This window comes from Carassius auratus, chromosome 18, assembly GCF_003368295.1.
Source record: "Carassius auratus strain Wakin chromosome 18, ASM336829v1, whole genome shotgun sequence".
NCBI lineage: Eukaryota > Metazoa > Chordata > Actinopteri > Cypriniformes > Cyprinidae > Carassius > Carassius auratus.
Window position 1 is genome coordinate 11,235,366 of NC_039260.1, and position 16,116 is coordinate 11,251,481.

General features: G+C 36.1%; 1 protein-coding gene across 2 annotated transcripts in view; it reads right to left on the reverse strand.

Moving 5' to 3' along the window:
• Nucleotides 1-16,116, reverse strand: part of LOC113118443 (protein jagged-1b-like) — a 54,221-nt gene that overhangs the window by 10,391 nt on the left and 27,714 nt on the right. For both annotated transcript variants that reach the window (XM_026287605.1, XM_026287604.1), the window contains exons 3-6: nt 8,840-8,897; nt 4,239-4,493; nt 2,037-2,097; nt 1,761-1,891 (exon numbers count right to left, since the gene is read on the reverse strand). In XM_026287605.1, coding sequence (XP_026143390.1) covers nt 1,761-1,891; nt 2,037-2,097; nt 4,239-4,493; nt 8,840-8,897 — 505 coding nt within the window. The remainder of the gene's footprint in view (nt 1-1,760; nt 1,892-2,036; nt 2,098-4,238; nt 4,494-8,839; nt 8,898-16,116) is intronic.

A 16,116-nucleotide genomic window follows, 5' to 3' on the forward strand; every position in this document is an offset into this window, starting at 1 on the left:
ATTATACAAATGATTTGTAAGAACTATTATTATTAAATTTGAAACTAACTCAAAAAGCTATGTGAAAGCAGACGGGATCCAATCCTGATCCACATGCCACCACTTCCAGCGATACAAATATACCAACATCTATAAGATAATAAGAACACGTGACCTGCACTTTCACCCCTCTTTCCATCCATATGGCACTAAAATTTACATGTACCACTGGGAGCTGTTGCTTGAAAGAAAAAGATTTTCTAAACAATAATTTCAAGCTCAGACTCATGGGGTTACACAAAATGCCTGTTTGGTCTAGACACAAATTGAGTTTGACGTCTCAGACTTTGTATGAATGTAGTTTACATCATAAATCATACAAAATCTAACCAAGAATTCCTGCGAGGTCATGCTTGAAGGGATGAGTTAAACTCAAATGGATTGTTTCCTGTAGATTTACCCACAATAAACAAGCATGCTTAACTGGAAGAATTATAACCACAACATACAAATAGACACACAAATGAAAACCAGTGCTATGATGGAAAATGATGAAGCCTGCATACTGGCTCCTGAGATCTGAGTTTAGAGGAAATGTGTTTGTATGTGAACGCCATTGAGATCAAGCTTGTATCTATAGTTTTATGACCTCGCTTTATCTTTCTGCAAGACATAGTCCTTCGTGTGTGTATTTCTGTGTGTGTTAGGGTGTGATAGTACCATTCACATAGCTGCTGAATGGCAAAAGCCTGTTTTGTTTACCTGAGACTATCGGTTTACACCTCTACAAAGCCCTGACGAAACCCCTGCTAACCTGGATCTATTTCAACAAACCTTGCCTAGTCAGTAAGAGGTTAGCATGTCTTGGAATCAATTAATCTATTGACTTTTGGGCATGTGTGATAAAATATAGTGTCCGCTTTTCATTTTATTAATGCCATTGAAATATACAGTATATATATATATATATATATATATAAGAAAGAAATAAAGATGCATTAAATTGGTCAAAAGTGACAGTAAAGACTTTTTTTAAATGAAAATAAAAAGGATTTCTGTTTCAAATACTGTTCTTTTAAACTTTCTCTTCAGCAAATAATCATAAAATTCAATTTATTAAGCAACACAACTGTGTTCAACATTTATCATAGTAGACTGGAGTAATATCTGCAGAAAATATATTTCTAAAATGTCTTAAAATAGAAAACAGTTATTTTGGATAGTAAAATTCACAATATTACCATTATATAGTATTTTTGATATTTTTGCCTTGGTGAACATGAGATATTTCTTTAAAAAAATGAAAAAAATCTTACAACCCAAAACTTTTGAAAGGTATGTATATTTAAATTATTTCTGACTGTCAGATGAAACCATTTTGTGATATTTTGGGTCTTTGGTCTACTAATTTTAATAATATTTTTTTTGGTAATCAGTCACAGTTGTTCAAACATTTTAATAATGCTTACACAAGTCCATTTTTTACTGTTTATATATATATATATATATATATATATATATATATATATATATATATATATATATATAAAGCATCATCTCTTCCATTGTGAACAGGGTGTGAGAAAAGTGTAGAAATCTGCTTCTGTCTGCTGTCTTTAAATATGTGCATATATTACAGCTACAGCTAAGGACAACTAAGTGTCATCCACATATTTTTTTCCCTTTAAAAGCAAATCGTTGTGTTGCACGTAAGATAGAATAAGAAGAGCCATTTTTGCACACACACACACACACACCAGCATATTTCCTTGTCATCTCACCTTTGTCACAGAGCAGGCCGCCCCAGTTTGTGTCACACACACACTTCCAGGGTTCAGTGCAAGTGCCGTGATCACACCCAGGAAACGTCTCGCACTCATCGCACAGTTCACCCCTCCAGCCATAATGACATCTACAGAGAGAGAAATTGGTTACAGCAGACAGGAAGTGAGAAAGAGACACAAACGAAAGCAAGTAGGTGCTGAAAATGGCATGCATCAGTGTTTGGTGGAGCTTGTAGAGAGGGTGTGATATTTCTGAAATCTGAACAGACTCACTTGCAATCTCCAGGCAGATCGCAGGAGCCGTGTTCCAAGTGACATCCCTGCTTACACACAGCTACAAGGATAACCATACATGCAAACAGAAGATTGATTCAGATTAGTGATGTGATGACTACAATTATCCACTAAAGACATCTTACAAGTGCAGGATCATTTTCATTACACACAACTTAATTAGATTTTTTTTTATATGGACACATAATCAATTGCCAAATGCAACAGGTCATGATGTGATGCTCCTCTAACTCAGCTGTTAACATAGTGCTAGCTGAATGTTTTAATTTAGGATATGGTAGTATTAGGGCTCTTCCTTGATCATCTCAGGGGAGACGTTTCTCCCTTAAGTCTTTCTCTGCTGGAAAACGGATTTGGCCTCAATGGAATGTTGGGAAAGCATGTGAATAAATAACCCTGTGGTCTAATTGTCATGTAAGGACAGAGTAAACGCCGGTTCACACAGAACGCATTTTTGCTGTGAAAATGGTGAGACATAAGAACACCTACTGTATATTTGCATTATAAAATAATAGAATAGAATGGAAAATAGAATGGGATAATTAATCAGTTTCACTTCTTGACATTGTTTTACTGAAAGTCACACTTTATAAACAACATTCTGTAAAAATTGTCTGAGTGAGCAACCAAGGTGGGTGGAACTTAAAGGGCTAGTTCACCCAAAAATGAAAATTGACGCAAGATTTACTCACCCTTGAGGCATCCTAGGTGTATATGACTTTCTTCTTTCAGACAAATCCAATCTGAGTTATATTAACCCTTTAACGCGTGTGATCACACAGGTGTGATTAGAACTTTCAGTGCTTCACGTCATCAACTGCTTAATTGAAATCCGCTTCCGCGCTTTGGCTGGATGGTATGCGCTGAACGCTGGTCATATTATCACAAATATTCAGTGTTTTCAACCATATAATGCTTATTTTCTGTTTCAGACATTTAAATACACATAAGTACTAGCAAAAACATACATTTACAGTTTGTAAAATACACGCTGTTGTCTATGGAAACTTATATTGACCCTTACAAATATAATCTGACTACATGATTTTACTGATATCATATACAGATTGTGAAGGTAATTATAAAGTTTACTCTGCCCTTCTCAGAGTATACCGTAGACCTAATTCAATTTGCTTCGGAAGGAGAGGATAAATTTGTGGGCGGCACCCATCACCTGGTATAGATCAACTAACATATTAAAAAATCAATATAAAAGTGTTTCAATTACCACATATATTTACTTGCACATATTTCAAAATTGGAATATCAGATATACCATAATATAGTGAGCATGTTTGTGAATATTTTGAATAAAACAGGTCACAGTATAAGCATGACGCGTCAACATGAAAACAATAAGGCGGTGCACTCTAAAATAACGATCGCCTGAAAAACTCACACCGGGGTCTCGGCTAGAATATTTTAAAAACGTGCGAAAGGGTTAAAAAATGTCCTTCCTCTTCCAAGCTTTATAATGGCAGTGAATAGGTGATATTCATTAGAATAAGAATAAACTGTGTGCATTCATCAAACAAATAAAGTGCCTCATGACTCCGGTGGGTGAGTAAAGGACTCCTGTAACGAATCAATGTATTTTTGACTAGCTATGCTAGTCTCGTGGAAACCAACATTTGTTTACAGAAGCAAAGGAAGCAAAGTTTCCTTACTTTAGCAAAGGAAACCCAGTCTTCTCTTGGCTTAAATCGAAATCCTCTAACATTTTTCTTTACAAATCGTCGTTTTGTACATCTAATTTGTGACCGGCATTTTGTTTTGCTATCTCCTCTTTGCTTCTGCATTTGTCACTTCTCACCGACACATGCGCTACGCATACATCCTATATCATATGAAAAGCACTTTCCCTTGAACAGGTGTATGACAGTTTTTTTTCTTACGAAAAAAGCATGGATTCACTACTGGAGGCCTTTATTCACCCCCCGGAACCATGTAGAGCAATTTTTATGATGGATGGACACAGTTTATTCTTATTCTATTGCACTATTGCATATTAACACCCATTCACTGCCATTATAAAGCTTGGAGGGACATGTTTTAATTTAACTCTGATTGGATTTGTTGGATTTTTGGGTGAACTAACCCTTTAAACAATCATGAGTTATATTTGTGTGTGAAAAGCCTTTAGACTACAGTACATAAAGACAATGTGCTGAAGCCACTCACCCTGTCTGCACTCTGCTCCAGTCCAGCCCTCCTTACACACCTTAGTACCAGAAGGATCACAGTCGAAATGGCCAAAAAAGTCATCTCGTGCTCGACAGAGTTTGTTGCAGAGTGGGCCGTAGTAATTGTTGTCGCAGCGGAATCGTAGGCGGTATTCCAGAGTGAATGTGCGGCCGTGATGTCGGAAGGACTGCCACTGCTCACCTGGGTTCAGCATGGAGGACAGGAGCACTCGCTCTATTAATTTCTCCCTGCCTGTGGGGGCAACAGACAAAGTAATGCATATATGTGTATACAGTTTACATAAAGCTTTCTCATATTTTTTCCTGCCCAAAAGGACATTGCTAAGCTATCAGATGATATGTGTCCGCAAAAGGCTCTTAAAGGAATGTTTAGGGTTTTGTACAATTTAGGATTCAAATGTAAATGTAATGTTTTGTGGTGGTGCTTAATTTGACTTGCCCCTTGTTTTTTTTTTTTTTTTTTTTTTTTAAGCAAACTAAAACTTTTTGTTGTAGTAAGGCACTTAAAATAGTAGACGTGAAACACAGGTGTTTTAATAATAAAAATAAAGAAATAAAACAACATTATACAGTACCATTTGAAAGTTTGCAATCAGAAAGATTTGTTAATGCTTTTGAGAGAATTCTCTTATGCTCACCAAAGCAATTATATGATAAAAATACAGTAAAAACAATAATATTATAAAATATTAATAGAATATAAAATAACTGTTTTGTATTTTATTATATTTTAACAACTAATTTATTCCTGTGATGCAAAGCTGAATTTTCATCAGCCGTTACTCCAGTCTTCAGTTTCACACGATCCTTCATTAATCATTCTAATATGCTGATTTATTGCCTAAAAAATATTTATTTTTTTATTTTTATCAATGTTGAAAATAGTTGTGCTGCTTAATATTTTAAGCCACAACATATGTTTGTCAGAATTACCATGATATATCGCGACAGATTATTAAAAAGTTCAAAAGAACATAATTTATCTGCAATAGTAAAGTTTTGTAACATTATAAATGCCTTTACTGTCCTTAACTTGAATGTATCTATGCATCTAAAAATCATATTTAGTATTATTATTTAGCCTATTTTTAATCTTACTGACCCCAAACAATTGACTGGTGGTTTACATATGATCATGAGATTCCTATGAATCATATGATGGTCTTTGTGTTGTATCTATTTTTAGCTTCACACATTCTGTTGTCATGACAATTTTACACTGGTGTCCAATTTAAACTTTACAGCTAATAATACAAAGGCTTATGTTGAAAAAATAAAGTATGTACTTTGTGTATTGTACAAAAATATTCAGAATTGTGTGTTGTGTGTACCCCTGGAACTGTCTTTATTAACTTCAATTTAAATGTATTTCTATGATGTTGTTGTCTTTTTTTAATTAGTCAAAATTATTGTCTGTGGTAATGAACAAATGCTGTTGACAGAGTTTGAGTTGTGCATCGAGGGTTGATGAGACATTAGATTTGTTCATCTATCTCTCCCTTTTGTCCCTGGTGTACAAGAGGTTTCCCGCAGAGACTGCTAGCCTGCCTCATCTTGAATACTGTTACATAGTGCATTATCTCACAAAGCACTGCAGAAAGAAAGGCAACTTGCCTAACATATGAGATCATCTGGGCTTAAATACAAAGGAATGAAAACAGTGAAGAGTAAAGGTGTTCAAACATAGATCAGTTTTCCTTAGCAACCCCACACACCCAATAAAAATAAACATATCAACCGCATACAGTGACCCCCTAAAAGTACTTGGACCCTTAGGCAGGTTCACACACAGATTTGGACTGACTGTCTCGTCCTCTTCTGTTAATGGACTGCAGTGTAAGCACAGTCAGTAATTAGTGCTGTTTTCTATTTAAATATCATTCTACCACAGTCCATTAGAGATGTAAATGACTACAGCAGAGCTGCACTCATGCAGATAACCTTGAGCTCAGTTTATCACTAACATGTTAAGGCACATGAATTTACATGAACATAAGTCTGATCAACACACTCTCTCTCCCAACTCGTCACATATTGACGCTTGGTCATTTTTCAAAGCACAGGATCCTCCATAGTTTTCAGTTGTTTGTTTTAATTTAATGGTTTTCATGCATTTGTATTAAAGAAAAATAATTTTAGATAAATGCATACTCTCATTGGAGCACATACAGTAAGACTTGGAATATTAATTTTTTTTTTTTTATATATATATATAAATTATGATGTAGTTGTATCTGCCTGTTATATATTGTATTTTATTGACAAATGGTAGGATTAGGGGCAGGGGTTGGGTTACCTGTTCATAAATGTGTAAACAGTGAAATATAAATAAAACTTTTGTGACTGTTTACATTGAAAAATCACACCCCAACATATACAGTATGCAATAATGGCAATATTATTGCCCAATATATAATTTAATCACAAGTCTTTTGTTTCAGCATATTGATGCTAAGGGTTTCTTATTTAAAGCAATGGAGGACCCTGCACGGTGAAAAAGTATGCTTAAGGGGTACCCTGTGCATCAAAAAGCAACGCCAATGTGTCCTGACCAATCATCAATATATGACGAGTTGGGAGTGAGACTGTCATGGTCTGATGTCTCATTCGGAGATGTAAGACGTAAGATAACTATCACACAAGATCCATCAAACCCATAAGAAAGAAATTAAACACTCATTCTCAAAACTGTGATCAATGATTTTGGATTTAGAGTTTACTTTTCTTACATACTTTTTTATGCAAAGAAAACAAAAATAAACAATTTATTCCACAATTTATACCCTCCAAGCTACATCTTCCATCTACCCTAAAATGTAATCAAAAAAGTTCAGAAACCCAGCTCCTCAAGTTGACACTGGACAGCATCTTGTTGTCTTCAAAGCCATATTTATCTTTAGATTTCTGCATAGACCTGTGTTTGCCACCCTCATTAATTCCAATACATTCACGAACTGATGGGCGGGGCTTAACAGGCAGCGATGTAGTAGCAGGAGTTGATCTTATTCTAGACGGAGGTGGTGTTTAGCCGCACTAGTATGCCATAAAGTGGCACATCCCACAACCTGTCATTTTGGTAGACTGGCTTCAATATAAGCTGTTTTGAGACTAATGAGAAAGTTTTGAGTTCTGAAACTTATAGGATGTTTTTATAGTAGCGATAGATCAAGGGAATTTTGGGGTGGGTCCGTTTTCTATCACATTCCGGGGTGGGGGTTGGTTTCTTTTGATCATTTCTCAAATCATGAGGCCCCCTCAAAGCACTGGACCAAAGGATGACCCTGCTCATGTTATATAAAAACACTGTATGTTCATGGCTAATACATACCAGATATATATATATATATATATATATATATATATATATATATATATATATATATATATATATATATATAAATATATATATATATATTAAATTACACTTTGAGGGTTACCCCATTTTAGTTATTTTACCATGAATAAAAAAATATAAATTGCTATTTTCCAGCATATTTGCTCAGTTATTCTGTATTTTATTTCCAGAATTTTTCTAAGAAAAAAAAGAAAAAAAAATAGCAATTTAAAATAATTTTTCATGTAATTCTTAATGGCGCACAATCCTGGAAAGAAGATGTTTTGAAGATGATGAAATAAATGAGAAACTGAACAACGTGTCCTTGCCCCTCTCTTTCTTAAGTCTTTTTCAAGGACATAATGGGTCAGGACGGACTTTGTTAAAGCTTGTTATAGCTATCTGGCACTCTAATACATGGATGTATAATAATCCAGAGTTGGCAGGAAAAAAAAACAGCTCTACAATTCCAAACCCACGTCATTTCAACTCCGGGATCATCCCACCTAAGCCTCACCTCACCAGAGACAAGCTATAAATCCAATGAACGAGAGAATGGATGGGTAAAGTAAATGAAAAGACATGACAGGAGCTGGAGGGCAGTGAGAATGTGAGATTTAGAGAGAGGAGAGAAACAGACAGATTTAAAAGAGAAACGAAGAGTAAATTACAAGAAATGACAACAAGAAATCAAGAAAAAAGACAGAAAGTTTATGAGAAAGACCAAAAGAGGAGATGAGAGGAGTAGATGTGCCTGCATATTTGCGAAACAAATTAAGTTTGGTTACTTATGAATATGAAGTGGCAATATCCAAGTGATTCAAATGTATCTCAGTGTTGTCTGAAGCATGCACATGTGTGTAATTTATTCATTAAATAGTCAACCATTATTGTGCATGAGAACATAATTGGTGCGTGTGATTGTGTGTGTGCAAAATGCAGCAACAAATTTTCAGTCATGGAGCTTTTCTTCAATTATAAGGAGAAACAATCAGAAAGCAACACAGGAAATGAAAGAGTCATGGAGACTGACCCCGTGCATTACTCAGTTCTCTTGTAATCCCCAGAAGACAGCATGAGGGGTAAATGCGGATTGGCTGTCTGTTGTTGGTGATGTCCTTCTTTTCATTTTTTCTTTCTCTTTGCTATTATATTACAAATCGTTTCTGTGAGGACACATATGATCCCTGGATTTTTATTTTATTTAGTCACTCACACACACAGACACACACGTATCATCATACCTGCCTCTGATGTTTCATTGTCATGGTCCAGAGCTTCGATCACCAGAGAAAACGATTTCTAGACAAAGGAAAATAAACAAGGAAATGCATGTCAGTGCTTTTTATACCGCAACATGTACAGAATACACCAAAAATGCAAAAACAAAAAATTAACAAATGCAAAAGAAATAATACATAATTCATACATCAATCATATAAAAATTCTAATTTAGATTGCTTAGAAAAGTAACAGTGCAGTCTGCAAACTAAATTACATGAATTGAGCAAATAAGGGAGAAAATTATGTGCCAAAGCTTAATACTTAGCTTGTGAAAATGAAGTGTGCTTAATTGTACTGAATATGCACTTGTGGTGTATTTCAAATCAACGCAACTGTAATGTTCCCAGACCCAGAAACATAGTAAGGACATCGGCAAAACAGTCCATGTGACATCAGTGGTGCAACTTCAGTTTTGAAAAGCTACGAGAATACTTTTTGTACGGAAAGAAAACAAAAACAACATAATTTATTCAACAATTCTTCTCCCCCGAATTACGTCTTCCTTCATTTTGAAGAGTTCCCTAAGTACGCAATCAAGAAGTACTGTTGAATAAAGTCATTATTTTTGTTTTCTTTGTGCACAAAAAGTATTCTCATAGCATTACAAAATTGAAGTTGAGCCACTGTTTTACCAATGAATTTCCTATGTTTCTGGACCTGGCAACATTACAGTTGCTGTCTATGGAGGGTCAGAGTGCACTCCGATTTCATCAAAAATATCTTAATTTGTGTTCCGAAGATGAATGAAGGTCTTACAGGTTTGGAAAGAGTTAATTTGGATTAGTAATTAATGACAGAGTTGATGGCGGTGGGGTTGAATAGGTTTATATCGATGGCTTGAGAATCAATGGTCACTATATATAGGAGCTATTTCACTGTGTTATACAGTGGGTAAATAATTGAGAAAGTGATGTTCATTATAAAGAAAACACTTTAGAAATATTAGAAATTGCATAATCCAAATTTCAATTTTTTTTCTCAAAAACACAATCAATCATGTACATACATGCATCTTACAGTGAGATTAGACTGTATCCATTTAGATATTTACAAGAAACTGAAAAAAGCACAAATGTCAGGGCATGTCAAAACACACACACACACACACGCATATATATATATATATATATATATATATATATATATATATATATATATATATATATATATATGTGCTATCACTTCATGCCTGGCGAAAGGCATACATAGGCATATGTAATCGGTGGCGTGACAAAGCAGGATATTTGTGACTGAGTGAACATACAGCCACACCGAGGTCTTACTCAGCCCATATCCATCCCAAACCACCTCCAGAAAATTCCCCACAGCATAAAAACAAAGAGTCACCAGCAGCTGATTTTTGGGGCTTAGTGGGTAGCTCCGTCAAGTTTGTCTCAACAAAGTTGGACCAACAAGATGTAAAAGCTGCTGAATTTGCTCCCATGGCAGGCAATTTTTTTTGACATAGTAGCTATTCTGACATTCTGACACTTTTATGAAATTGTACACACTAACTGGCTCTGCGGACGCAGCCATCTTTGATTTGGGACAACTATTCTCTGTCTCGCTGCCATAGTTTGACCAAACTGCCCATCACATTCATTCCCTTTAAATAGACTCCTAATTATTTGCTGCCTAATGGTTTGCCAGTCCCATCAGTTTAATGACAGTTTTATTTTTTGCATAAAAACACTTCAATTAGATGAATACTAATTGAACACTGGGTGTAGTAGAACTTAAGACTTGTAATATTTATTTGGTTCTGCACGTTTTCTTGCCACAGAATTTAAATTGTAGTGACTGAAATGTGTAGAAGCTTTTTGCACAGTGGTGGCCACTAGTGGAGTGAACTGTGAACAGTGATATGGTATAGCTAAGAGTGGTCCAGACTACTGTTTCGAACGAATGACTTACAGAAAGAACGACATAGTGTTAAGAAGGTTTTCGTAAAAACGCAGCCAGAAACAATTTATAAGAGACATGCCACTTCCTCAATTCTCAATACAACTATATAAGGAAAACCCGTAATGGCAAAGATGGTGGTTGTATGCACATGTCCCGCCCCTCCCTCTGGAAAGCCAATTATCTGCTTTAAACAGTCAAGCCGGGAAACATTTAAACCTATCGTCTGGTTCCACTGACGTATGCGCACAGTTGAGGAACCCTTGCGCATGCGTAGTAAAGGTATAACCTGTGGGGAAAAAGTCGTTTAAAACCTTATTTTGGGGCAAAGTCATCAAAAAATTTCAGCGATTTTTATCATATTTCACTGCTGTTTCTATACGTGCTGTTTTTATGTCCCGGTGACCAGTGAAAGTGCAGTTCTGACTCTATCCCGAATCATTTAGATAGGAGCTTGGTCTTGTTAGTCTGAAATAGCTGCCCGGAGGCGTTGCCAAGATGGCGGCCAAGTGGCACGACTTGCCTAAAAGGACTTTGACGCAGCCCAGATGTGTTGGTGATGTGCTTTACTTGCTGAAATTAGTTACTGTATCTCATGGTTTGAGCTTTTCCTCTGATAGCTACATCTCTGAAGTCCTGTGGGGGAACAGATGGTGACTCTAAAAACAACAGAATACCCAGAAAACAGAAGAATGTCATCACTGATTCGCAGCAGCACTGAGACCAAGCTTCTATGCAGACTAAGTACAGTACCAATCATCCCCAGACAACTGAGTCACTAGTTCTTAAGCAAATAGAGCATTTCAAACACCATTGATCAAGTGGCTGCAAAATCACAATGTGATTTAAAATGGGAGCTGACACATTCATGAGAGCATCAACAAGACAGGGACAAAGAAAAAAAAAGAGAGGACAATTTTCTTCTTCCTCTATGTGTCCCCTAAATGAATAATTCAAAGCTACACTCTCGTTCTCCAGTGAGAGGTCCAAACCCTGCCATGCAAATGACACAGCTGCAGCATTCTGGGTAGCGAAACTCTAAAAGGCAGCGTGGATGTACGGTCACGCCTGTCTCTAAGTGGCCACCACAGAGGAGAGGAGTGGTGGAGCGGAGCGATGGATGGAGAGAAAAGACATGAGAGGTGTAGGAACGATTGGCAGGAGTGAGGGAGCTTGATAAATTTGCTGTTATAAGGGTTGAGAGAACATGATTCAGTGATTGAATGATTCCATTAGCATTTCCACTCTTCTCCATGGCAGGTGCTTGACTAGCACTATATTTAGGTATTTTTGTATGAAAATATAAATATGTAGCTTAGATGTATATGTTTCTTGCAAATACATTTAGTTAAATAAGGTTTAATCAGAATACACTGCTATTTTGACATGATTATCTATGCTGAAATGTGTTTCATCCCTGAATGGTGTAGTAATAGTTACTCACATTCAACATAATGAGGTCAAGTGACAATGTAGCATTTGAAAGGTTTCTCATGGAAAAATGCCTACTACTCACTGTTTTAAAGATTTATTTAGTGATTCACAAGTCCACACTTACATATAATTAGCTGAAGTATTGTAATGCATATTTGGTGTGCTGTCCGGGGAAGGGCTCCGAGCTCGGGAATGGCCCAAACCTCTTTCCCCCACTGAATAAAAGATAAAAAGGTAAATGCGAGTTTTTACTTTTTTTTTCAGAATTGCATAATACAAACTCACAATTCTGACTTTTTTCTTGCAAATGCAAGTTTATATCTTATATTCCGACTTTTTTTCTCTGACTTAACTCGGAACTGAATTTTATAAAGTCAGAACTAACAATTCTGAGAAATTGTCACGATTGTGAGATAAAAATATATTTCTCAGAAATGTGAGTGTAAATCTCGCAATTGCAAGTTTTTATCATGCAATATTGACTTGCAACTGTAAGTTTCAATTTCACAATTTTGAATTCTGAAACGTAAGTCCTCATGCTCATTGGCTGCTAACAGATAAAGAACTACTAAAAAAATACCTTCAAAAATAGTAGGCATTATGCACAGTGTATACTATTCAATGCAGTGTTACTGCTCCACCTACAGTGAAATCTCATTGGTCTAAAATCCTGCTCCGCACAATTATAATCACATACACATCCATGTTGTATCACAGCATTGCAGAGCACTTTTTGCTTTCTGTGTGGACAATTAAATTACTTGTTGCTAAAACCTCTTATGTATTTCCTGGTAAGAGCACAATATACAAACTAAGTATAAATCAGTATAAAACAACAGTAAAACAGGTATGTGTTACCTAATGCTATCGTATAAATGTTTTTATCTTATAAATGTTTCATATATCAAGCTAACAGTCATTACACAATGTAAACAACATGTTTCCCAGCCCTAATGCCCACTACAGAGACAAAGGCAGCGCAGAGATAAAACTACATTTGCACTTCATTATTCCAGAGATGTGATCTGCGTTGTAACAGCACATACACACTCTCTCTCACACATATTTGCTCACTCAAATGGGTAATATCTTTCAACAATTGTTCTTCACAACAGCACTCTCAAAAATAACATCCAGCCCTACATACACTTACTTTTTCCTCTTAACACACACACACACACACACACACACACACACACAGCATGCCCTCAGTGCCCTAACAAGCTCGAAACATTCACAGCACCCACACCCTTAAATAAACAACCAGAACAAAGGCAAATTTCTCAGACACACAAACAAAAATGTCCACCTACAGTGGTCCCCTCTTAGGCCCTTGAGCCCTCTCTCAGCCTCCTGCAATGAGATAACCCAAACCACTCAAGCTCAGTGTTTGACAACCTTACACACACACACACACACACACACACATGCAAGCACAAGCAAGCCTTAGATGGATATCCAGCTTCGATTCAGCATAAACAGCCACTAAGTGCAGACCGTCTATCCCCATGATCAAAAACATATTTCTCTTTTTCTCTAAATTGTTTGAGTTTTAACAATGGTGCTAAAGGGTAAAAAAAGAAAGAAAAAAAAGAAAAAAAAAATTGTGTATCAATATATAGCGGTGTGTACCCCAGCACACAACACATAGCTTCACATAAAACTGAATTAATCAGCAGTTTTACATTTATTTGGAAAGCCAATGGAAGTCAGTTACTTCATATCTTAATTAATCAGCCATTTGAATTAATCAGTTGAATAAATGACTCAATAATTAAAAGAGTGACTTGGCACCACTTAATGGCAGTTTTGGTATCACATTGAGAGTATAATTATATATATATTTTTAAATGCTTTCTTATTTCATTCATATTTAATATTCATCATTAAAAATATTATTTACCTTTCTTTGTCATATCTTTGGATATAATTTTAATTAGATTAAAATTGTTATTTGCTTCTTGTATGATCCTGGTATTCTTTATATTATTGGGCCCAAATGCCCACATGGATAGTAATGCCAGTAAAATTTGACATTTTGGTGACATTTTTTGAGAGGGGTAGGGAGGTAATCTATGAGGACACAAGCTTATTAATCATACAGAATGATACATGTTCCATGCATTTGTATGTGTCATGATCCTGCCTTCATGTCCTGACTTTCCTCTAGTCTTGAGGCAGGATCATGACAGACCTGTGTTTGATCTGTGGCCTTGTCTTTGGGCCATGTGTTTGTGTTGTCTCGTCCCCTTGCCCCGCCCCCTTGTTATCCTAGTCTTGTCGTGATTGCCTTATCTGTGCCACCTGTTGTTTCTTAATTAGTTCCCCTATTTAGATCCCCTAGTGTGCTCTGTCTTTTGTCGGTTCATTGTTCCACATATGTGTTCCTACTGGTCAGCCTTGTGAGAGAAGTTTATCCTTGTAACCCCCCCTTTGAGAAGTCTTTGTGTAACCGTGAGTGTTTATTTGTAGTTAGTGTTCTTGTGTTTTGAGTCTTTGTTTATCTCGTTTACTCAGTCCTGTTCAGTAACTTTGTATTTACCCTAGTCAGTGTTTTCCCCCTCGTGGGTTTTGTTTTCCCCCTTTTTGTATTTAATAAACCCTGTGTATTGTGATCCCTGTCTGCACTTGAGGTCCTCCTTGCCAAACCCTGACAGTATGATGGCATATCAGCTTGTATCAAATTAAATAACTACAGTTTACATTATCATTATAGTAAAGTTAATATAAATTATTATATAAAATTAAATCATGCAATTCTAAACAGTGCCAGACACCACTGAGTTTTATTGTACAAACAAACAAAAAGATTAAAAAAGATTTTAAGAAAATTCTAAATATCATCTTTTGTGTTCCTCAGAAGAAAATCATTCAGATTTGGACTGATACAAGAGTGAGTAAATAACAACATATTTTTTAGTTTTGATTAACTATGCCTTTAAATGCATACAACATCATATGTGGGCTCTAATTTTAGATTTAATAAGTAATATTTCAAAGTATGGTCAATTCAAACCTCAGTCACTTGTTGACAGGGTCCTTATAACTGCACACCTGATGGGAAAATAAGATACTGATAAATATAAGTTGGCTGTAATATATATTTACTTAAGTGAGGCTGATCCGTGTTAAGCCTGTCATGTTTGTGTGTATCTGAGTGTGTTTGTACTGCCAGTGAGTGTAATGCCTGTTTTCTGTTATGTGTGTGGGTTTAGGGAGCCACTGATATTCTTAGCACAAAGACTGTGTTTTGGCTCTGGGGCATCCTGGCAGGAGAGATGAGGCAAAAGAACAGAGAAGTTAGGAAGTGACGCTCTCTAAAACAAAACCAGCCATTACATCAGTGTTGGTCAGTCCCCAGACCTTTGTCTCCTCTTTCTCTGTTCCTCTATTCTCTGTCTATCAGGCTGCATCAGCACAGGGTAAGCCAACAGCAGTGTCAGTGCCAAGGTCAGAGACAGGCGTATACACAAACACACAGGTGGGTGAACCACACACGTGCAGGAAGGGTGTGCGAGTGTTTCTTGTCACAGGTCAAGTTCGGAAATCTGCTAAATCACTGTTCCCCTGCTCTATCACACCCCTGGCTCCAGATCGACTACTGTCATCTCCATTCTAGCTAATTTATCTGTGATGCAAGTTTTACGTCTTCATGTTGTAATTAATGAGTCATGAGTCACTAATCATCAAAACAGGCATAAGAGTTTTGACAAGAACTTGCATTAACCAAGGACCTTACTGTAAAGTGTTACCAAATATTTTGTGCATATTGTACTTTTATATTTGCCATTATACTAAAGTAAATTATTAAAAAAAATATTTGTGCATATTGTACTTTTATATTTGCCATTATACTAAAGTAAATTATTAAAAAAAATATTGGGAAATATTTAATTGTATT